At 47.4% G+C, this 25,555-nt stretch overlaps 1 protein-coding gene across 1 annotated transcript; it reads left to right on the top strand.

Annotated features, from left to right (window-relative positions):
• The first annotated feature begins 879 nt into the window (after positions 1-879).
• Positions 880-9,556, top strand: LOC119330730 (tRNA(adenine(34)) deaminase, chloroplastic-like). The gene is made up of 4 exons (XM_037603852.1): positions 880-5,302; positions 5,389-5,476; positions 5,941-6,068; positions 8,955-9,556. The coding sequence occupies exons 1-4, from the start codon at positions 999-1,001 to the stop codon at positions 9,226-9,228; spliced, it is 4,794 nt and encodes a 1,597-aa protein (XP_037459749.1). The 5' UTR covers positions 880-998; the 3' UTR covers positions 9,229-9,556.
• The last annotated feature ends 15,999 nt before the right edge of the window (positions 9,557-25,555 follow it).

Here is a 25,555-nt window from a genome sequence, read left to right as displayed (position 1 = left end):
CCTACGGGCACCGTCCCCTTGTTGGAGGCATCGATGTCGCAGCCGCTCCCTTCCCCTGCCTGACATTCTTCGGGGGAAACCCTAGATCCGGTCTTCCGGGTCGGACGATGATGACGCTGGCTTTGCTTGGCATCGTGTCTCCTCTTGAGGACATCGTCTTGAAGTTAGACTCGGCCAGAGGGACTCATTGCTCTTGTAGGTAGATGGCAACGGCTTGTGTAGCATCTCCGTGAGAGCAGCAGAAGCACCCTCCACATGCAAAGTGTGTCGGGCGAGTTATGTCAGCCAACCTCGTGGGATTGAAGCGGCATATGTTTGCTCTATCGGACATAGCGTTCCTCTTTGGTGTCGTCGAGTTTGGTGGATATGCTAGTGGCAGCCCGGATTGATACGACGGTTGTCGGTGTGCACCTTGGTAGCGGCGTAAGCGCTCGAGTGCCCGGTCAGGTGTGTCGTGGGGTGTTGGCCTTCTGACATGTTGTATGTGTTGTGATGCTTTAGGCCTAGTCTTGTTAGGCGCTGCTAAGGTTTTCGCCCGGTTTTCCTTGATAAACTGAGCAACCCTTTCTCATTTCTTCTTTTTTAGCACTCGATGCAGTGCATTCCTTCTGATCAATGAATTTGGCAGCTCTCCTGCCAACATTCCAAAAAAAAACGCAAACCAGTCGCGTACACGCAATTCAAGCTGCTAAGCCGCTAGCAGTCGCGTGACGGAAAATAATTTAACGATGCTGTCTGATCCGGCACACAGCATGCGCCGCAGGTGGCTCACTGAACCAGTGTCAGGAACCAGTGGCGCCCAATCCGAGCCGTCCATTTCCGATCGGACAGCAGGGGAAGCATGTCTGGTGGGTTTGGCAGTCCCCTGACGTCCGGTCACGGGCGATCCAGTCTCCAGCCCGGGACGACACTCCCACCTCAAACCCCGCGCCCACAGCTCCACTCTCCGGCGGTCGGACCGCCGGCGGTCGCCGCGCGTCCCTCGTCCCGCTCCCGCCATGTACAGCTCCTACTCCGCTGCCGCCTTCGCCATCAGGGCCGCGAAGCCGGCCTATAGCTCCCATTCCCCTTACGCCCCGTCGCACCACTGCAGCCAGCAGCACTACGACGGTGACGGTGCTCACCGCGAGCTACTCCCGCTCAACCCTCACCTCTCTCCCCGCTTCCTGCTCGACGGGTACCTCCTCCGCCACTCCGCTCACCTCCTCCTCCTCTCCGCGCGGCTCCGGCCCCCGCCCCCGCAGCATCCGCCGCACAGCTGCTGCCACCGGCGTGCGGCCGTCCGCTGCTGCTGCAGCGGTGGCAGCGGCGGCGGAAGGTCGTATGTTCAGCACGTTACTTGGGGATTGGAGGGGCGCGGGCACCGATGCTGCGGGCAGGGCGCTGGACGGTCGGATCTCGGAGTGGGTTGCCGGCGATTGAAGGCGCGGGGATGCGGTTGCGGCAGCTACGGCAGTGGCAGGTTACGTCTCGGAACTAGCTGTGGACATCGGGATACGCCGAGGTTGCTGGGGAGGGCGGTGCGGCAGGAAGTATGGGAGTATGAGGGCGGCCAGTGGCCGCACAGAAGTTGTTCGACGGAATGCCATAGTGATTGGGATGATGAAGAGGATGAGGATCAATGTGGTCACGCTCAGTGGGAGCGGCCAGGTAAGTCGAGTTTTAGAAGGAAGTGGAAAGAAGAAGAAGAAGAAGATGAAGATGATAGATGTAGAGATTGCCGTCAGAGGAAGGGTGTGGAAAATGAATACTATGATGAAGGCGGGTACAGTGGCCGACGGAGGGAAATTCGGGATGTGAATGGGATGCATGACAGGCATCGGTATCATCGGAGGAGGTTGGAGCAGAGGGGTTACATCGACGACGAGGATGCAAGGCGAAGAAGCGACTTGATGGAAGGGAGAGACAGGAGTGAGTTTGAATCTGATGAGGCAAGGAATGCTGGTGCTAGAAGATACAGTGAGAATGACAGGAAATATGATCGGAGAAGAGAAAGAAGGGATTCTGAATATGAGGATGTGTATGATGCTAGAAGAGTGGGAGCTGGCAGGTACAATGAGGATGACCGAAGATTTGATCGGAGAACAGGGAGGATGGATTTTGAAATCGATAGTGAGGATGATGTGAGAAGAGATGGGAGGCGCGTTAGAAATGATGATGAAAGATTTGTTATTCAGAACACAAGGAGAAAGAAGTATATGGAGGAGGATGATCAAGATATTGCTGAGCGCAAGCACTACTCACATGGTAGGTCTCAGAGGTCTGCATCTGCATTTCATGAGGATGATTCACAGAGGGCTTCGAGTTCAAGGAAGACTGTTGATACAAGAGTTTCAAGGGGGAATTCATCCTCGAGGGTGCGGTGGGATGATAATGTAGACCGACGAGCTTCACAAACATTGGAAGAGAGAGGCCGACGCTATTCTTCCTTAGTTGGTTTGTCAAATGATGAGAAAGATGAGTACGGTTATGATGATGCACAGCTTGTCAGGGTAAGAGATCATAGGACAGGAACACAAGATGTCAAGGTTATAACCGAGGATGATACGAGGTTGATTTCCAGTTCAAAGAACTCTTCCATTTTGAAGCACAGTAGCGATGTGGACCAGCAAGTAGCGGCACAAAAGGATGAATCAAAGAGCTCACAGAGGATAGTGGAGATATCAGTAAACAGAGGTAACAACACTGAACTGGATTCAGAAACACGGAGTAATCAACTGGAAGATAGAAGAAACTACATTGATAATAAGTCATCTTCTCTTCTAAGTTCTGTAAAGATGGCTAGTGACAGTAGAAGACAAATTGATCAGCATGATGTGGTGGATCAGCAGGTTGTCGCACTCACTGACTCAAGTACAAACACAGAAAAGCTCACAGATATAAAGATGGATAGTAGTCAACATGTTAGCAGGGCCTCTCACTCACAGAGAAATTATGAGGAAGTCAATCAGCTGGATATCGATGATAGATCTACCTCTGTAGAAAATATAACTCATATTACAAGAGACAAAAGGAGGTATGTAAACCAGCAGGTGATACATGAAACGGACATAGATGTGCAGAATGTTACACATGTTGATGTTTCCACAATTCATGCTAGTGATATTTCTGCCTCTAGGAGCTCACAAAATCGTTCTGACACTAGATCAGATGTAAACTCTATCACTAGCATAAGTCTCATTGACCAGGCAAGGGGCGAGCAAGAACAAATCCATCAAAACAAGGTCATTGCTGGCGATAATACAATAGTCAGGGGTTCACAGAGTCATCATGACACTGGAGTGTATGGTCAAGTTCACTCGGCTTCAGTTAGTGACAGCACAAAAGAGATGCAAGAACAAGCGGAACTTACTAAGGCCTGTACTAACAATGCTGCTACAACAAGTACGTCAGAAAGCCATATCCAAACAAGAATATATGATCAATTTCAGCCATCCTCATCTGTAAACACTGTTAGTAGTGTGGAGGAACAAATTGATCTTACTAAGATCCACGCTAGTGACACTGCGGTTGTTAGCAATTCGCATAACCGAAGCAACAATGAAGCTCGTAGGACTTCAGCCCTCAATATTGTGGGGGCAAGGGATAGCCGTGATGAGAGTGATCTGCAAATTACACAAGGTTCTGTTATAGACAGAAGCAATCAAGTTGGGACCACATTTTCTGAATCCTCCCAGGATTCTAGAGAAAGACTGACAAGAGTAGAAGAAACCGGGAGATTAGTGCACCATGACACAGTTTTGAATTCACAGCATACAGGCACTGGCAGAATCTCTGATGACAAAGATATTACTAGTTTGGGGATCGAGAGCACCGAAGAGGCATCTATCATTAATGTAGATATGGAGCAAAGAGGAACAATACTGGGAACGTCTGAAACTACCGCAAGAGAAAATATACAAGGTGGTTCATCTACCAGAAAATCTGTCAACGAAAGCTTGTTAGAATCAGCTGCTCGATTAGAGAAATCATCTACATTTCATGTAGGACAATTCGTTAGTGAGCTCCAAAGAGGAGTCTCAGATGCAGATACTACTTCAACAAAGAAAACCGAGAAGTCCATAATGGAAGGTACAACGAGATCGTCATCCAGGTCCAGAATGAAGGGACCATCAGATGAGATTTGGGATGTTCAAAGTACTACTTCTCAAGAGACCTTTAAGACGGCTGATAAGGAGGAAGGGTTCTCAGCTGATGGAGGTACCAACTCAGCCTCTCAGACACCCAAAAGTGAAACTGCTATTGCTAAAAAAGTTCACAAGTCACTTTGGGCCTATGTTGCAGACATAGTCCGTCTTGGTTGGGTTAAGCATGGTGAATCTCATGACTCTACCAGCAAATCATTTAGGAAAAGTTCATCCAGTAATTCTCAGAGGTCGGAGGGTTGGCTGTCAAGTCACGGGCATGATAATGATGGCATTCAAAAGAGAAATTGGAGTAGCAAACAAAATGACCATTCATTGATGAAGTCACACAGTGGAGAATCAGAATCTATAGTAGCATCAACGCTAAAGGATGAAAGCTTGCCTACAGGTACACAAGGTTTGCAAATATCAGGAGCTGGCAATGTACCTGAAGTAGGTAGATCCAAAGGAGACTCCGCACCCAAAATAACCAAGGATGATGTGCAGATTTCAGGGGAGAGAGCAAAACAGTCTGAAGTGGGTGCATCACCTAAAGGAAATACCATCGGAAGCTCAGCTGAGGATAGCATATCAACTTTGGTAGATGTCACAGTAGGACATTCACCCGAACATGAAGCTGCTAGTTCATCCGGAATCTCAACTCAGGGTTCCGCTGAAATTAATGCTGGAAAAGGAGTCTCAGCCGGCACCTCTTCTACGACCATCAAAGCTAAGGAAGCTGGTCGCAGTGACGATGCAGGTAGCTGGAGATATGGACCTTCAGTTGCTATAACACCTTACCAGTTTCCTCAGACCCAGGCAATGGTACCACATGAAACTACCTCATCTGCTTTCTCAGAATTAATGGAATTACCTACTGGTGGTTCCACTGGGATGAAAGAAAAGATTGTTGGGCATAAGGCCCCTGAAGTTTTAAGAACAGAAGATAAAGATGCTGAGCTGAAGAGGAGAAAGATTCAGAGAAATAAGCAGGTATTAAAGGAAACATTTGATGAATGGGAGGAAGCATACCAGCATGATGCTAAACAGAGAAAGACTGATGAACTATTCATGAAGGAGGCTTTACTTGAAGCTCAGAGGGCTGCAGATATATGGGAAGTGCCAGTTGGAGCTGTGCTAGTACATAATGGTGAAATTATTGCTCGTGGTTGCAATCTGTAAGTATAGTATAATACTCGTATATTATAGTACGATGTAGCCAACAGTTGGCCAAAAGAATCTGAAATCTTAACTTTGTGTCCAGAGTTGAAGATCTCAGGGATTCAACTGCACATGCTGAAATTGTTTGTATAAGAGAAGCTTCTAGCAAACTGAAGACGTGGCGCCTGGCGGTACTATTTCACACCCAATACCATTTTTCTTTCTTACTCAATCCTGTCAAAGCATCGCAAGAGAATCCATTGCCCTCCTATTAAGTCATTTCCTTTGTTATATTGATTATTATTTATATTTATATGGTGCATAATCATCTCAAACTTGACATTTGGGAATTGGGCATGGATAATTGACGATGCACAATAATTACATGTGTATGGCTCATAGTTTCAGACAGGTCCATGTCCTTGGTCTTTGCTTGATGTATTGTCTGTAATTTTGTTCGTTGTTATTTTTGAAGTTCAGCAAGACTATTGCTTTTCAGTTATCACAAGCAATGTACATCTTTCTTTTTTGAAATTTCTTGTAAAATATTTTTTAATGAAAAGTTATGTATGCAAAATTCCTCAGTTTTGTGAATCCTTAGACTGTTACATATGTATCATCCTTTCCACAAATTTGCTAACTAAAACTAATGCAGGATACAACACTTTATGTGACACTGGAACCTTGTGCAATGTGTGCTGGTGCTATTCTTCAAGCAAGAGTTGACACTGTAGTATGGGGAGCCCCGAACAAGCTTCTTGGAGCGGATGGAAGCTGGGTTAGGTATGGGAAGTATACCATATTACCATGTAGCACAATATCATAGTTGGTTATTTTTTTATACCACAATATTTTGCCTTCAAAATATTGTTATTTGGATTCATCTGGCAATCTAACTTCTCAAGATGATGTTATAGTTCAGATGCTGGGCTGTAGTTAGTCGTTTTCTGGTCTTAGTGAGTTAAGGAGAAAATCCTAGTCATACCCCCCTCCCCAACACGCACACATACCTGTTCTCCACAGCCAAAAAGGATTATCCATGTACCTTATTGGTTGAATGATTACACCACCATCTTCAAGGTATGCCCTAACATTTTTTACAGAAAAACTACAAGGGAGGCTCCGACAATACGATAAATAGAAACCCAAGTTCGAGTCAATGAATACTTGACTCCAGGTGGTGGGATTGTACATACACGTTAGTTGGAGTGCGATGGCAAAGGTGTATCTTGTTAGCCTTTTCTGAACGTGGAAGGGGATAATATGGCCTTTTCCTTTCTATCAGATAGATACCATATGCCAGCACCATAAGTTGCGTTTATTCATTTTTTGCTGGTTCAAATGGTTATTAGGCTGCATGTGGAACGTGTTGCAGAAAAAGGTGAAGCTTGTTTCCCTGATGCCCATCTACTTTGTAATGCTAAATACCCTAATTTTATATAAAAAATGGAAGTAAAAACAGCTATTCCCCACTTCTCCAAGCAACTAAAGATCCTATTAGATGTATTGCTTTTCGTTAGCTAACAAAGATTTGACTTTGCATTTCATTCTAGTATCCGTCTCTGTTATGGCGATGCTAGAAGAGGGCGCGAGAGGGCCGGCCGGGGGCCTTTTTGCCCACGGCCGGGCAAGAGGGAGAGGATTTCCTTCTTAATTCTTGCTTGATTAGATTGATACATCTCCTCTCTTTATATAGCGAGGTTACTTGACTCCCAAGCAAGGCTTACTTGACCCCTAAGCAAGCGACCCTTATCTCTAATTAACCCTAAGACTAACGGGCTATACCGTCAGCCCAGGCCATTAGGCCCATTATGTACTCTAACACTACACCTCACCTGGACATGCAACTTGTCCTCGAGCTGCAGCCTAACCAACTTATAACCATGACTCGACGCAACACAAACCTAACATCTAAAAACAAGCCTTTTACATCTCGGCTTGTTTTATTACTCTCAACCTGAAATGGATTGGGATGCTTTATTTTGGACCCCTTAACAAAAAGTGGACACCATCCGCACGTCGGACGTGCACGTGTACAACCACCTGGTTCCGATGGACACCACCTGGACAAAAGGAGTGCATGTGTATGGCCACCTGGAAGTGGTCGCAAGAGCGACCAGCAGAGGCGCCCTCGCGGCGGCCGACGGCGGAATGCAGTGGTGCTACGCGGTGTGCTCCTGTCGGTGACACCCTGCCTTCTCCCCGCCGGACGGCTGTTGGTCCGCACCGCACAAGGAAGAGTGGAGGGCTTGCTATGGAGAATGACGAGGAGGGGTGCGTCCCCCAACCGCCGATGTCGCAGACTTTGAGGTCGCTGTCCGCGGGACAGCATGCCCGTCGCCCGTGGGGGAAACCGCATGCCCAAGATCCCCGACGCAGTGGACGAGATCGAGGTCCTTTGCGCAGCGAAGGGCAATTTGGAGGAGCGGCAGCTGCAGACCACGCATCTCCCGCACACGCCGACGCGCTAGGAGGCCGCGCGCGGCAGCCTGCAGCCTCACCGCCGCCGACACGTGGCGGGTAGTGATCCAAGTCGGAAGCGGTGACGACAACGGCAGGAACTTGATCTGCTGGATGGGGACGCCCTGGGGAAGCGGTGATGGCGACGGCGGGAACTTGATCTGGTGGATCGGGACTCCCGTCGGCACGATTGATGTGGGACCGGAGCTGACCGCCGGTGGCTGCTGCACGGAGCGCCGGGCGCGGCGGAGGCCGCCAGGAGCGGCGGCTGCCACTGCAGCCAGGGCGGGGCGGTGGTGGCTGTGGATGGCAGCTGCAACGGCTCGGCGAGCGCGGCGGGGACACCCTGGGGCAGCAGTGGCTGCTGCAGAGCGCCGTGCGCGGCGGAGGCCGCCAGGAGCGGCGGCTGCCACTGCAGCCAGGGCGGGCGGTGGTGGCGGTGGATGGCGGATGCAGCGGCCCTGCGAGCGCGGTGGAGGCCTCCTGGTGCGGCGGCTGCCACAGCAGCCACGACGGCGCGGTGGCGGCGATGGGCGGCGCAGCCGAGTGCGGCATGTAGGACCCGGCCAAGAACAGGCGGATCTCCTGGACCGCCTGGGTTAGGTCCCGCAGCGCCCCAGACACCTCCTCCGAGGTGAGGACGGCGGGGGCGGGCGCGACGGAGGATCCAGGCACGGGTAGGAGCGGGGCGACGGTCGTGGTGGTCGCCGAGGTGACCGGCAGCAGAAGAAACAGGTTGGGCAGCGGTGAAGACATGATCGAACCGAAGTTAGCTGATACCAAATTGTTATGGCGATGCTAGAAGGAGGGCGCCACGACCGGGCAAGAGGGAGAGGATTTCCTTCTTAATTCTTGCTTGATTAGATCGATATATCTCCTCTCTTTATATAGAGAGGTTACTTGACTCCCAAGCAAGGTTTACTTGACCCCTAAGTAAGCGACCCTTATCTCTAATTAACCCTAAGACTAATGGGCTATACCGCCAGCCCAGGCCATTAGGCCCATTACGTACTCTAACAGTCTCAAACACAAATCAGATTGATATATAAGATTAAATCACCTAGAAATGGTTTCCAGAGTCAAGTCATGTATGAGTGAACTGCTTTGAATAATGGGCAATGGCTTTCATCATCATATATGTACTGTCAATTCTATACACCTCATTCATCAGAGACATGAACTTAAGAGACAGCTGCACTTGTTTTATAGGCTTTTCCCTGGAGATGGGCAAACAAGCACATTGGATCCATCGAACCAGAAGCAAACTGCCGGGCCTGTGCACCCATTCCATCCAAAGATAATCGTAAGGCGTGGTGTCCTCTCCACGGAGTGCTCGGAGATAATGCAGCAGTTCTTCCAGCTGAGAAGGAAGAAGAAGAGGGCAGAGTCGCCACCTCGCGCGCACTACTCGGGGCATCGTCACCATCCGATCAAGTTTTTCACCAAGATGCAACACATGTTTGGCACTGTTTTCTGTTTATAGTAGTACTTCTTTTCTTGTCCCAATTGTATGTAGTTGTAGACTCGGCAGCTTTCGCATTCAACCTTTCAGGGCTTCTGTGCAACGTCATCCTTGTTTCCTTCTTTGGATGCCAAGCTAATGTGTCATTTTGTGTATCGGTTGTGTTTTTTCTTTGTCATGCAAAGGCTATTTAGATGTAATAATACTGAAAATAAGTTCTCTGGCAGGTTTATGTCTACAGAGCCTGCAAATAATTTCCTTGTGTTGGGGAGAAGAGAACTTAGAACTCGTCCATTTCATTTGTACTAGTGGCAAAAGGGTAAAAAAGAGAGCACAAGGTTATCATTGAGACAGTTCGATATGGATGTGTAAAAAACAGTGCAGAGTGCGGCGTTTTTGCTCCCGAGCTCATCTGCATCCTCCCTAACAAAAAAATCAAAACAAATACTAAACAAATTCAAAAAATTCCAATTTTTTTTGTATGGTAGATAAGTTTATGCGTGAGGTGCGCTTCAAGTTTCAACTCATTTGGACCTCTGAGCAACTCTCAGCAAAAAAGACAAATTCAGGGTCTGTAAAAAAGTTTACTGTTCACACATTGTTCTGACCCAATTTGTTTTTTTTTTGCCGAGAGCTGCTCAAATGTCCAAATAAGTTGAAATTTGGAACGAACCTCACGCATATAATTATCTATCACACAAAAATATTGGATTTTTTTTGCATTTTTTAGTATTTGTTTTGATTTTTTTTCTGACCGGGTGCAGACGAGCCTAGGCACCGAATTGGTTTTTTGGTTTTTTAATCACTTTTGTAGATGCAGAGTTGCATCGGCGTGGAGATGGATGCATAGCTGCGCACCGATGTGGAGATGGCGTCTACGTGTTCCTAGAAACACCAGTCATGTTTAGAGCTCAACGAGAAGTATGACAACAAGCATAATTCTCAGGCCAGTCCAGCATTGAAGCCACACCAAATTATTGGTGGGCACATGGTTTCCGTTCCCGCTAGAGGCAGACACTAATGATGACACACATGTAATTTTGCATTGTAATCTTAGCTGGTTGATGGCTTTATTAATTCAAAGTCGGACCCTTCTTGAGCCTTTATTCTAAAAGAAAATGATGAGGTGGTGGGCACATGGTTCCCGTTCCTCCTGCTAGAGGCAGACACTAATGATGAAGCACGGGTAATTTTACATTATAATCCTAGCTGGTTGATGGCTTTGTTAATTCAAAGCCGGGCCCTCCTTAAGCCTTCATTCTAAAAGAAAATGATGAGGTACAGAGTGATGTATGGGAGAGTACGTTATCCCGATGCCTCTCAAACTTATGAATCCGCTAGACAGTATGACTTGACATCATTATCACTATTCACCTAGAACAACAACAGTCTCGGATCAGAGGCTAGCTTCTCTTCTCGCAGTTTTATGCATAGTTCCAAAAGATTGTACTACCAATCTACTAATGTGCAACTCAGCTGGAACATGGTCCCGACGACTCCTTATATCACCCTGGCACAAAGGCAAGCCAGTGAAGATTCCTACCATACCAACCGTGTGTACTCAGAACGTACAAAACAATGCAATACATTGTCCTGTCTAGAATTATGCTAATTACTAGTAATTGCCCTCTCTTTTCTAGATGGGTGGACCGAGGCTCTGGATTCATACATTAAATCCATGAATTAGTTCACACAAAATATGTAAATAAAAATAAATATGTAATAAACGCACCACCAATGCCAAGGTCAATAGTGCATCCGCTCATCCTATTCCACTTGTTCCCATATCTGTCCTGTCTCCAACTCAGGCTGAACTGAACAACCCCTACACCTAAGAGCAACTCTAATGCCACCCCAAAGCTTATAACTTGTTTGTTAAGGGGGAAGTAGTGGCAGGGGATGAGATTTTGGAAGGTATTTTGGTTGGGGACAAGGAAATTACGCAGGAAAGGAAAAAAATGTGAATTAAGAGGCTAATTCCCACATATCTCTTCCTTAGTCCGGTGTTAATTCACACGGGATGAAACTTTCTCTCAAATTCCCACCACACATCAAACATAAATTCGTGACTAATAATCAACTTCCCAAGCCTAGCTCCTTGGTAAACTCACTCCTAAATAGCTTAATATTATATTTAAATTGGTAGTAAAAACAATTATTCCCCACTTGTCCAAGCAAGTAAAGAACCTATTAGATGTGTTGCTTTTCGTTAGCTAACACATATTTAACTTTGCATTCCATTCTAGTATCCCTCTCAGACACAAATCAGATTGACAGATCCGAAAATTTTAGATGGGGACTTTACTTAGACATTCCAGTTGATACATGAGATTAAATCACCTACAAATAGTTCTGAGAGTCAAGTCATGTACAAGTGGACTGCTTTGAATAATGGCCAGTGGATTCCATACCAATATATGTGTTGTCAATTCTATACATTCCATTCATTGACATGAAAACTTGAGAGATTGTTGCACTTGTATTATAGGCTTTTCCTTGTAGAGGTGCAAACAAGCATATTGGACCCATCGAATCAGAAGCAAACTGTCGGGCCTGTCCACTCTTTCCATCTGAAGATAACCGTAAGGTGCAGTATCCTGTCCACGGAGTGCTCAGAGATAATGCAACAGTTCTTCCAGCTGAGGAGGAAGAAGCAGAGGGCAGAGTCGCCACCTTGCGCGCACTTCTCGGGGCATCGCCATCATCCGATTAAGTTCTTTACAAAGATGCAACACATGTTCGGCGCTGTTTTCTGTTTATAGTAGCGCTTCCTCTTTTCTTGTCCAAATTGTATGTGGACTCACAACTTTCACATTAAACCTTTCATTGGTTGCTGTGCAACGTCATCCTTGTCTCCTTCTTTGGTTGTCAAGCTAATGTATCATTTTGTGCATCGATTGTGTTCTTTTTGTTATGTAAGGCTATTTAGATGTAATAATACTGAAAATAAGTTCTCTGGCAGGTTTATGTCGACAAAACCTGTGAATGATTGTTTTCAGAGAGAAGGGAATTTAGAACTTGTCTATATTTCATTTGTACTAGTGGTAAGGGGGTAAACAACAAAATACTACTCTCCGAAAGTTCTAAATTCTTGTGTGTAGTTGAGGAGTACAAGATTAGAGTTTCCCGTAGCCTTTGGAAAAGGTTGATATTGGTCTGTCAAAAGTAGAGGGGGAGCTTGTTTGCCGCTTCTGTGACTGCAGAGTAGCGCACGGGTGTGGAGACGGCTCCTCCGTGTTCCTAGAAACTAGATTTTTGTTGAGAACTCAATCCAAAGTATGACAACAAGCATGATTCTCAGACCGCGATTGCACCCAGCACCGAAGCCACACCCGAATCGTAGTCTGCACATGGTTGACATTCATAGTTTGAAAGAGGCAGAGACTAATGGCGAGACATGTGTCAACCACTAGGAGAGCACATTATTCCTATGCCTCTCAAGCCTACGAATCCGCTAGATAGCATGACTTGACCTCATTATCACTGCTCGCCTAGAACAACAACAGTCTCAGATGAGAGGCACCTTCTCTGCTCATAGTTTTATGTATGGTTCCTAGACCGTACTGGTTTTCCAATGATCGAGTCAGCTAAAACATGATTCTGGTGGCCCCTTATATCACCTGGCATGAGGCAAGCCAGCGAAGATTCGTACCATATATACCAACCATGCGTACCCAAAGAGTACAAAACAATGCAATGTGATGTCCTGCCTAGTTGATTAGTAATCACCCTCTGCCCCTGGATTCATATATTAAACTCATGAATTAGTTCACATTGCGGGAAGGTCAGTTTCACCTGGGTTGCGAGGCAAGGTAGAAAGGAAATATGTGAGATAGGTTGAGCCGATGATCCATTGTTTGGTTGGGGGAAGGAAACTACGGAGGAAAGGAAAAAAAGATAATTAAGAGGCTAATACCCACATATATCTTCCTTAGTCCCGTGTTAATTCATGCATGATGAAATTTCCTGTCAAATTTCTACTATGAATTCCCGCCACACACACCAAGCATGGATTTGAGACCAATAATCAACTTCCCACGCCTAATCCCTTGATAAACTCCCGCCTTTAAACTCCCATTTTCTCTTTGTTGATATTGCCAAACATGGCGATAGTTCCAAAAACTCATCCCAAAACTTAATTCCTATAAGATCCTATGCATTGCGAGGATGTCATTTAACACATCCCCTAAACTTAATTCCCATTTCATTTGGCCAATTCACACATCCTTTTGCATACTAATAACCATTTCAACTATACCCCATATTTAAAAAAACTCAAAAACAATGTACATTTTAGTTTGTGTGCGTCACAAGCTAGAGGGCATGTCAGCCAACTAGAGTTTACCACGGACGCCATAGTAGCGGAAGGGGAGGTGAGGGAGATGGAGAGGTGCCACGACCTGATTCCTACCCTCACCGATGCTTGAGGACGCGGCAACAACCGAGACGACGTGAGTGCGGGAAGGCTATCAGGAGCAGTAGGAGGGTTTATCTACACTTCTCTGAATGTGGAAGGGGATAATATGGCCTTTTTCAGATAATACCATACGCCACCAGCATAATTTAGTATTCATGATTTAGTGTTGGTTCAAATAGTTATTAGGCAGCATCTGAAATGTGTTACAGAAAAAGGTGAAGCTTGTCGGCATGATGCCATTTGTACCCATCTATTTTGTTACCTATATGTTTTTATTGTTTCATGCTATTATCATATCACTTTTACATATTTTTGGCAACAATTTTTTTCTGAACTAACATACTAATCTAGACATCTAGTGCCTAGTGCAAGTTCCTATTTCTACATGTTTTTAGTTTTACAGATAATCAATTTTTAGGAAGGTCAAAATACCCCGGTGATTTAATATGTTTTTTAGAATATATGTGATTTTTGGGCGAAATCATCAACAGAAAATTGTGCCCGAGGGCCCCGCGCTGCCAGATGACGCAACCACCCCCTTGTCGCGCCCTGGGCCCGTGTGGGCATCCCTCAAGTCGGTTGGAGCTCTCCTTCGGTCACAAGGAAGCTAATTTAATGAGGGAAATCCCCTCAAAATTTTAGCCCGACCAGAGCTATGGATCTCCGACTATAAAAGAAATGGTGTTTGGCCAGAAAACATAACCGAAAACAGAGAGAAACCAAGGAGGAATGATCCAATATTGGAGGGGCTCCCGCTGTTACGGCATATCTCTCTCAGGGTAGTTTTGGTGATTGATGACAACATGTTTGCGGACTAATCTTGTGCTTTGAATAGTTCTCAGATTCTCCCCTGGCACGAGACGTTTTCTTCCCCTCGGAGTGTCTTTCAAGACGGTGTAGCTCTTTCGTTTCTCTCTCGGTGGACTAGTTGCGTAGAGGGCACCGTACTATCAAGAGGGGGTCCGCTGGGGTATTGCATGGGTGGAATCAACACGTACACATCAGCTTCTCACCCTCCGAGATTTTCCATTCCATTGAAGAGATCTCTCCTCTCTTCCTTGTCCTGTCTGGGTCCCTGCGGTAGTACTGCGCCACCCAGCGGTAGTACCGCTGAGGAGCCACAAGCGGCAGTACCGCTCCACAGCAGTAGTACCGCCTGTGTCTCCACAGCAGTAGTACCGCTGGGGTGCCTGGCACCACCGCCTCGTCCTCAGCCTCTTTGGAGAGATTCTCTCTCTCTCTTCTGTGTCCCAGCGGTAGTACCGCACTACAAGCGGTAGTACGGCCGAAGGGTCACAAGCGGCAGTACCGCTCCTCAACGGTAGTACCGCCCGTGACCCCGCTGCCGTAGTACCGCTGGGCAGTTTGGCTCCTACCGCCTCAATTCGAGGGGTCTTTTTCTCGTGTCGGGTTTTGCGGCACTAGTTGCGGTTGTAGAGGTGGTAGTACCGTTCCAGGAGCGGTAGTACCGCCCCTACCACCGCGGTAGTACCGCGTTGGATCCTTTTCCCTACTAGTCTCCTCTGCGCGGCAGTGCCGCTGGCTGGTGCGGCAGTACCGCTGACCTAGCGGTAGTACTGCCCCCTCTTAGCGGTAGTACCGCCCTGTGCGGGGCTGGTTGGTGAGGGGCAACGGTTGGATTGTTGCCCCCACTATAAAAGGGGGTCTCCTTCTTCCCTTTGACCTACCTCTTCCTCCTCAAGCTCCATTTATTGCTCAAGCTCCATTAAATGCTCCAAGCTCCATTTTCGCCTGATCTATCTCTTTAGCCAATCAAACTTGTTGATTTGCTCGGGAGTGGTTGAGAAGGCCCCGATCTACACTTCCACCAAGGGATTTTCGATTCCCCCACTCATCCCTAGCGGATCTTGTTACTCTTGGGTGTTTGAGCACCCTAGACGGTTGAGGTCACCACGGAGCCATAGTCCTTCGTGGTGAAGCTTCGTGGTTTTGTTGGGAGCCTCCGATTAAGTTATGGAGATTGCCCCAACCTTGTTTGTAAAGGTTCGGTCGCCGCCTTCAAGGGCACCAATAGTGGAATCACGGCATCTCGCATTGTGTGAGGGCGTGAGGAGAATACGGTGGCCCTAGTGGCTTCTTGGGGAGCATCGTGCCTCCACACCGCTCCAACGGAGACGTACTTCCCCTCAAAGGGAAGGAACTTTGGTAATACATCCTCGTCTCCACCGGATCCACTCTTGGTTATCTCTTACCTTTACTTGTGCAAGCTCTTTAGTGTTACTTCTCTTGCTTGCTTGTTTGCTTGTTGGTATTGCATCATATAGGTTACTCACCTAGTTGCACATCTAGACAACCTACTTTGATGCAAAGTTTAATTTGATAAAGAAAAGTTAAAAATTGGTAGTTGCCTATTCACCCCCCTCTAGTCAACCATATCGATCCTTTCAATTGGTATCAGAGCCTCGTCTCTTTATTAAGGACTTTACCGTCCAAAGAGTATGGTTGATACCGTAGACGGTGTGGAGGAACACTCCGGTATGAATCCGATCTTGTCCACGGGCGATGGGGGAACCTCGGTCTCTCGTGAGGAATTCAATGTGGCCTTAGAGACATTGAAGACCTCCATGACGACCGAGGTTGAAAGCATGTTTACTAAATTTCTTGAGGGGCTTAAACTTTCCACCGCACCGTTGAAAGTGGGTGATCCCACCAACAAGGTGACATATGTTATCCCCGACAAGGGGGAAGCTAGTAGTGAAAAGGCTCCATCTTCTAGTGGTAAAAATGGCACCGACATCTTTGCTCATGTGGAACCACCACTTGTTTATGGTGGACCGGTTCCTTCTACTCATTTGAATTATGCCGATCCTCCCCCTAAGATTGTGAAAAATGAGGACTTTGATTCTTGGATTTACCGCTTTAAACGTCATTTAAATCATGTGAACACTAACCTTTGGAGAATCATTGAAGAAGGTTTTTATCCGCATGATCCAAGCAACTTCACTCCTCGAGAAGCCGCGGATAATCAATTCAATGAGAATGCTCTCTTCATCATTCAAGATGCAATTCCACCCGAAGACCTACCTCATCTTCGTCCCTTCGCCTTGGCCAAAGATGCATGGCATTGTGTTGTCTCTCTCTACCGGGGAAGCGCAAGCATTCAACGCTCCAACTATGAAGTGGTGCAAGATGAGGCCGATGAGTTTGCTATGAAAGAAGATGAAGAACCTCGTGAGCTTTATCGGAGAGTAACCAAACTCGCGGTCTCACTACGAGATCACGGGAGCAAGGACACGGATGACAATTGGATCAAACGCAAATTCCTCAAGGCAATGATGCCCTACCACAAGGCCATGTCCTCCGTCATTCGTCAAAGACCGGACTTCCACACTTTGACCTCAAGCGAAGTGTTGGATGAGTTTGTGGCCATGAACATTTTGGACAAGACCGCCGATAATGCGGTGCTCCGTTCTCAACGGGCAAAGAAGCCTAACCTTGCATTGAAGGCCAAGCTCACCGTTGAAGAAGAAGAAGAGGAAGAAGAGGAGAGCAACCCCAAAGATACGAAGTATGCATATCATGAACACATGGCACTTGCTTCAAGGCAATTTTGGAGCAAGAAAAACTCGAGGCCAAACTTTAGAAAAACAACTCGAGTGGCACGAGGGGCAAGCAACGTGTAAGGACTTGCTACAATTGCGGCAACGTGAGTCATTTTGTTGCAGAATACCCGTATGAGAAGAGGGAAGACAATGGTGGCAAGCTCATCCGAAAGGACAAGGCCAAGTCGTTCCCCAACAAGAACAACTTCACCAAGAAGACTCCTCCCAAGGCATTGGTTGTACAATAAGAGTACAATGAGGACGAGGATGATGATGAAGATGATGAGTCGGTTGCCATGGCCTCCGTTGCCATTGCGACGACTTCATGGGTGTCTCTCTTCGACTCACCCAATGAGAGCATCACCGCCAAGTGCCTCATGGCTAAAGCCACCAACAAGGTAACCCCCAATATCAAAACTACCATCATTAATCATCCTTCTCCGACAGATAGCATAAATGAACTTGAGGGAGCTAATGTGGAGGCTAACGAGTTTGAGGCCTTTATGGGCAAACTCAAGGGAAAATCCAAGAAGCACTTTGTTGCTCTCTTGGAACAACTTGGTGAAGCCAATGGCGTGATCGAGGCTCACGAAGACACCATCACCAAGATGGAAGGGCATAGTCATGACTATGCCGATGAGATTTCGGATCTTTCCAATGCTCTTGAGGAAGAGCGTGGTCTTCGTTTGGCTCTTGAGGAGTCACACACCGTTGATCATGCTAAGTTAAAGAAAGATTATGATCATGTCCTCATAGTTTCTCATGTGCTAAACTCCGAGAAGGCCGAACTTGAGGTTGATCTTGCTAGACTCAAAGAGGAGTTTGATCTACTTGACAAGGCTCACAAGGTCTTGAAGGGTGCTCATGCTAGCCTCAAAGAGTCTCATGATCAACTTCAAGTAAAGCTAACCAAGGACAAAGCCACTTTCCCTCGTATGATGTTAATTGATAATGCAAATGCTACTAACCCGTGTTGTGAGCATGTGCATCTCACTGAGGAGAACGCTAAGCTAAAGGGGCAACTTGAGAGAGGTCTTGCGACTTGCATACAAGGCAAGAAGAACCTCAACGATCTCTTGATCAACCAAAAGGGAGTTGTGGCCAAGGAATGGGTTGGGTACGTGCCCGACTCCAAGAACAAGAAGAAGAATGACAAGACCAAACGACCTCCTCCTCTCATGCAAACCTTTGTGAAGGAGGGAGAGAGTTCCTTCGAGGAGAAGAAGAAGAACAATGTCAAGAAGGGCAATGTCACCCCTCCCAACAAAGCCAGCGATTTTAATCCTTCCTATGTGTTATGTCGTGCTAGTGATGGGCATGTTTATGCCAAATTTGTTGGTTCTCCTCATGAATACATTGAATGGTCTATTTGGGTTCCAAAAACCCTTGTTACTAACATCAAAGGACCCATTACAAAATGGGTACCTAAAACCAAGCATTGATCTCTTGTAGGTGTTTGCTTCCGGTGGGGGATCATGGTTGCTCGATAGCGGAGCTACAAATCATATGACCGGAAGCAAGGACTTGATGGTGGACATGCACAAGGTTCCATCTATGCCCACCAATGTCGAGTGGGGTGACGCCTCATCTTCTAAGATATTGGGACTTGGCAAGGTGGTCATCTCTCATGATCTCACGATCGAGAAGGTCATGCTTGTTGAGTCCCTTGCATACAATTTACTTTCCGTTCGTCAACTTGCAATCATGGGCTTTGCCATTTTCTTTGATATCGATACCGTGGCCCTCTTGTGGAGCAAGACTCTTAAAGTAGCTTTTGTTGGGCATGTTGAGAACTGTCTATATGTGATTAACTTTTCGGAGCGACCACTAAGACCGCGACATGCCTAATGGCTAAAGTTGATGTGGGATGGCTTTGGCATCGCCGTTTAGCCCATGTCAATATGAGATCTTTGCAAAGTCTCCTCAAGGGGGACCATGTCCGTGGACTAACGAATGTTAGTTTTGCTAAAGATCGTGCTTGCAGTGCCTGTATCGAAGGAAAGCTACATGAGAAGGCTCACCCTCCCATGACTATCATTTATTCAAAGAGGCCTTTGGAGCTCCTTCACATGGATCTCTTTGGGCCTCCATCCTTAGATAGTCTTGGAGGTAGGAAGTATTGCTTGGTGATTGTGGATGACTACTCAAGGTACACGTGGGTGTATTTCTTCAAGAGGAAGAGCGAGACCCAACAAACTGTCATTGACTTTGCAAATGAAGCACAACGTCAACACAATGCAAAGATCTTGACAATAAGAAGTGACAACGGCACCGAGTTCAAGAACTACACCTTGGATGAGTTTCTTAGTGATGAGGGAATCAAGCATCAATATTCCGCACCCTACACCCCTCAACAAAACGGTGTTGCAGAGAGGAAGAACCGGACGTTGATGGATGCGGCAAGGACCATGATGGCGGAGTTCAAGTCTCCGTACAACTTTTGGGCCGAAGCCATCAACACCGCGTGTCATGCATCCAATCGGCTCTACCTCCGCAAGTGCTTGAACAAGACTCCATATGAGATACTCACCGGTAACAAGCCCAACCTCAAGTACTTCCGGGTATTCGGGTGTAAGTGTTTCATTCTCAAGAAAGGTGTTCGGTTGTCTAAATTTGAGGCTAGAGCTTATGAGGGCATATTTGTTGGCTATGCTACAAACTCTCATGATTACCGTGTCCTCAATAAATCCACGGGACTTATTGAGGAGACGTGTAACGTGGAGTTTGATGAGAATAACGGCTCCCAAGTGGAGCAAAGTGGCACTTGTGATGTAGGTGATGAAATTCCTCCCCAAGCCATAAGAAGAATGGGTGTTGGCTTTATCCTACCCATTGAGGAACCCCTTTTGACCGAAGGAGAAGGACAAAGCTCCACTCAAGTGGAGCCATCACCAACCCAAGGCCCACACGCTTCCGAAGTTCAACATGAAGGCCCTCATCTTCAAGAACATGACCAAGGGCAAGATCACGCTCAAGACGGTGTTGACACATCAAGTGATGCCCAAGGTCAAGTTCTCTCCTCCGAGCAAGTTCAAGAACAAGAACAAGCCCAAGACGACGCTCAAGATGATCAAGTGACCACTCCTCGTCTCACCCCCGAGGAGGAATTAGAGCGTCGTGCCGCCAAGGTTGCTTCCAAGCTCTCCACCAAGGATCATCTCATGACGAATGTGCTTGGAAGCTTAAGAAAGGGGGTAAGCACTTGTAGACAATTAGCAAATTATTATGAGCATCACGCGTTTGTCTCTTGTGTGGAACCCCACAAGGTCTATGAAGCGCTAGAAGATCCGGATTGGCTCAATGCCATGCATGAAGAACTCAACAACTTTGAGCTCAACAAAGTGTGGAGATTGGTGCCAAGACCAACCGGGAATCACAATGTCATAGGAACCAAGTGGATATTTAAGAACAAGCAAGATGCCCATGGGATTATCATTCGCAACAAGGCTCGTTTGGTAGCACAAGGCTACTCCCAAGTCGAGGGTATCGACTACGGTGAAACCTTTGCTCCCATTGCTCGTCTTGAATCCATTCACATGTTGATTGCATATGCTTCTCATCATAACTTTAAGTTACAACAAATGGATGTGAAGAGTGCTTTTCTTAATGGTCCTATTAATGAGTTGGTTTATGTCAAGCAACCCCCCGGGTTCGAGGATCCCTACTTTCCCGATCATGTGTATCAACTCGATAAGGCACTCTATGGCCTTAAACAAGCCCCACGTGCGTGGTATGACCACCTTACCGAGTTGTTACAAGACTATGGTTTTGAAGTTGGGCTAATCAACCCCACTCTTTTTACTAAGAAGGTCAAAGGGGAGTTGTTTGTGTGCCAATTATACGTTGATGATATTATCTTTGGTTCTCCTAACAAAGCTTTCAATGAGGAATTTGCCGCTCTCATGACCTCAAAGTTCGAGATGTCCTCCATGGGAGAGTTGAAGTTCTTTCTAGGGTTCGAAGTGAAGAAAAGAAGAGAAGGAACCTTCATCAATCAATCCAAATACACTCAAGACATGCTCAAGAGATTCAAGCTAAGTGACATCAAGACGGCTTCCACTCCAATGCCCACCAAGTGCCAACTTGACTTAGATCCCAATGGTAAAGTGGTGGATCAAAAGGTATATCGTTCCATGATTGGATCCTTGCTTTACCTTTGTGCATCTAGACCGGACATCATGTTGAGTGTGGGAATTTGTGCACGGTTTCAAGCCGCACCTAAGGAAAGTCACTATGTGGCGGTCAAACGAATCTTTCGATATTTGGCTCATACCCCAAACTTTGGCTTATGGTACCCAAGAGGATCAAACTTCAAGCTTGTAGGGTACTCGGATTCCGATTGGGCGGGAGACAAAGTGGATAGGAAGTCCACTTCCAGAGGGTGCCAATTCCTTGGTTGCTCTTTGGTAAGTTGGTCTTCCAAAAAGCAAAGTTGTGTGTCTCTCTCGTCCACTGAGGCGGAGTATGTTGCCGCCGGTAGTTGTTGTGGACAACTCCTATGGATGAGGCAAACTTTAAAGGATTACGGTATCACTTGTGACAAAGTGCCTCTTTGGTGTGACAATGAAAGTGCCATCAAGATCTCTCTCAACCCGGTGCAACACTTCAAGATGAAGCACATTGAGATTCGGTATCACTTCATCCGGGATCACATTAGGCGAGGAGAGATCAAGCTCAACTATGTCAACACTCATGACAACCTTGCAGATATTTTCACGAAGCCCTTGGATGAAGCAATATTTCGCGAGTTAAGGCATGAGCTAAATATCATTTATTCGAGCAATGTGGCTTGAACCCTTGCACACCCCACCACGCTCAATTTGTTGTCTAGTTTAGGTGTAGGCATGGACATAGGGGGAGTGTTGTTCTCTCAATGAACTCTCCCTCCCCCCATTATGCATAAATTGATCAAGTCTTTCACTTTAGCCATTGTTGATGGTACTTGTGTTTCAAAGACGAGTTTTGGTCATGGGCCCAAGGTTAAAATCTTCGTGGCGCCATACCTCTTGACTCAAACATAGGTGGCCTCGGCCACCGCCCTCTTTTGAAGAGGTGTGTCTTGGTCGTTTGCTCGTGTGCTCTCTCTTCTTGCCGTTTGTGTCTTTCCTTCGAGCAAAAGCCTTGTTTGTTTGGTTGCCGTGGCGTGCTGGGCGGTACTACCGCTGGTGGTGTGCGGTACTACCGCTCATAAGCGGTACTACCGCCCCCCATCACGGTACTACCGCTAAGGGACGAGACCAGGGGGTTATTTCGGGGGCAGGGGAGGTTTCTTCTCCCCCATACCCATTCGCTTCGCCCCCTTCTTTCTTCTTCCTCTCTCCAGCCTCCACTCGCCGCGGGAGGGCTCCGGCTGATCTCCGTCTCCGAGGCGTCCCTCTCCATTTCCTTTGGTGGAGTCGATCCCCACCCCGTTCTCTTGCCATGGATGCCGGTATTGCCCCCGTTCCTTCTTTCCTTTTGTCTCGTTTTTAGATCTTGTTTCTTAGGGGCAATGGTGGTTGCATCTCTAGATTTTTGGCTAAATCTAGGCTTGAGTTGGTTGGAGAAGGCAACTAGACTATCTCGATTAGAGTTTGGTAGGAATATTTTTGAATTTGGCAGGCCGGTAGTGCCGGATCTGACCACGGTAGTAGGAAACCGCTGTTTCTCCGCCTCGTGCTGTAGGAAACTGCTGTTTCTCCGCCTCGAGCCGTACTACCACTCTCGTTGGAGCGGTACTACCGCTTGGGCTCGAGCAGTACTACCGCTCTCGTTGGAGCAGTACTACCGCTTGACCTCGAGCGGTACTACCGCTCTCTTTGGGATGGTACTACCGCTTGGGTGGTACTACCGCGGGCATGTCACGGTACTACCGCTGCATGCCAAATTCCATCAAATTCCTACCTTACCTTGATTATTTTTGTTGTGTTTGTTGGCTTATGCTCGTTCTTTCTAGTTGTTTTGCGTGTTCTTGTGTTTGGCTCCAGGTGATGACCCTTCTGAGTATCAAGCTCGCCGTATCAACCCCGGGCGTGCAACATCAAAACGCTACCGCACCTCTGAGCCACCCGGTGGTTCCTCGAGCACCCAACCGCCTCCAGCAAGCGCATCTGCAAGTGTTCCTCCACCTCCTCAGCAATCGAAGAGATCCGCCAACAAGCCAAAAGGGAAGACTATGACTGAGATGACCAACAAGGAGTTTTGGGAGAAGCATCGCCGCAACCCCTATGCGGTGGACCGAGAACCCACTTTGGTCAACCGCCCGTTCTGGAACCGTTTTCAGTTTGCCATCTACTTTGATGTGATCAAGGCTAAGAAGAATCTCTTTGTTGATGTTCGCTCCATTGACACTGATGCTATGGAGAAGGACCTGGAGTACTTTGGCGAAGCCCTTCAGATGTGCACTCAGCTGAACATTCTCAGGATCATGCAATTCAATAAGGATTTTGATGCGGATTTGGTGGCTCAATTCTATGCCACCATCCATCTTGGGACGGATGTCGACAGGACTCTGACATGGATGACCAATGGCAAGCTGCTTTCCGTCAAGTGGAAGGCTTTCATGGAGTTACTTGATGTGGTGGATCACGGGCTTGAGACTCCTGTCGGTTTCCGCCCTCACCGCAATGCTACGTCCACCCACAAGCAAGCCCTTTGGCCCTACTGCACTGTGAAACTTCACCCAGTAACTGAGAAGAAGACCTATGAGTTGTCTCCGTATCTGGACATTCTTCATCGCATCTTCCATGAGACTCTCTTCCCTCGGATCGGGAATCTGGATATGGTCCACTCTTACCTCGTGGACATGCTCCTTTTCTGTCAGCATGAGAAGGAAGCAAGCACTGGAGAGAGCCTGGATATTTCTCATGTCATGTGGTCTGAACTTCTCTCTGCCGTGTCTGAGCGCAAGTGCCCGATATATGGTCCATTCATCATGAGGCTCATTGAGAGGGCCTGGGCACAGACCTATCCCAGAGTGTTGCTAGAGACTGGAGACTTGGTTTCTCATGAGATCAAGCGTCTAAGGAAGAGGGACAATTGGGTCACCCCAGCGCCTCAAACAGGGGGTCTGTCTGCTGCTGCTGCTGCTGCTACTGCTGCCATGGAGACCGAGGGTGGGGCAGCCACTGATGATCACGAGGAGGATATTGGCCCCTCTAGTGCTGAACCCTCGTGGGCGAAGAAGCTTAAAAACAAGTTGAAGAAGCTTTTCTGCATGGAGTCTCATGGTCAGTACATGACTCATGTGGCGGAGAAGCATGCCAGGATGCGCCACAAGGAGCTCATGCGTCAGTTGGGAGCGACAGTTGCCAGTGGTTCTGAGGGTCAGATCACTGAAGAGGAGGAGTGGATTCATCAGCACTGCCCTTGGACCGACTCCGACGCCGAGCAGTTTTCGACCAACGACGGAGATGCAGACGATCACGCTAAGATTTGATGTTTCGAGATTCTCAGCTTGCCATCACCTGGAGTTGTAGCGTCGCTCTTTTCCCTTTTTGGTGTCTCGCTGCCAAAGGGGGAGAGAGTGTAGGGATTTGTGTCGTGCTTTGTGTTTGTCGTCTTGTGTTTTCTTGTGTGTTCTCTCGGTGTCTTTGTTTGGTTTGGTTTGGTTTGGTGCCTGTGAGACCTAAGTTCTAGACATATGGTGTGAGACATATGCTCCATATCGCTACCTTATTACTGATGTCTATTCAGTACTGTAGTTTATTATGAGTTGCATGCTTGTCCTGTTTTATACTCTTCTCCCATATATCTTGTGCTTAGTATTGTTGGACTATAAAATATAGGGGGAGTGTTGATCCGGATGTGTGTGTCTTGCTTTCCGAATGTTCCTCTATCTAGGTGCACACATTCTGGGGGAGCCCGTCTATATTTTGTAGTTCTTAGCTTTCTTACTTTTATTTCTTTTCCTTGCGCAAATCCCTAGTTGTCATCAATCCACCAAAAAGGGGGAGATTGTTACGGCATATCTCTCTCAAGGTAGTTTTGGTGATTGATGACTACATGTTTGCAAACTAATCTTGTGCTTTGAATAGTTCTTAGATTCTCCCCTGGCACGAGACGCTTTCTTCCCCTCGGAGTGTCTTTCAAGACGGTGTAGCTCTTTCGTTCCTCTCTCGGTGGACTAGTTGCATAGAGGGCACCGTACTATTAAGAGGGGGTCCGCTGGAGTTTGCATGGGTGGAATCAACACGTACACATCAGCTTCTCACCCTCCGAGCTTTTCCATTCCATTGAAGAGATCTCTCCTCTCTTCCTTGTCCTGTCTGGGTCCCTGCGGTAGTACCGCGCCACCCAGCGGTAGTACCGCTGAGGAGCCACAAGCGGCAGTACCGCTCCACAGCGGTAGTACCGCCCGTGTCTCCACAGCGGTGCCTGGCACCACCGC

The sequence above is a fragment of the Triticum dicoccoides genome, chromosome 7A (assembly GCF_002162155.2).
Source record: "Triticum dicoccoides isolate Atlit2015 ecotype Zavitan chromosome 7A, WEW_v2.0, whole genome shotgun sequence".
Taxonomy (NCBI): Eukaryota; Viridiplantae; Streptophyta; class Magnoliopsida; order Poales; family Poaceae; genus Triticum; species Triticum dicoccoides.
Note: the sequence above shows the minus strand (reverse complement) of the source record. Positions and strands in the feature narration are given on the sequence as shown.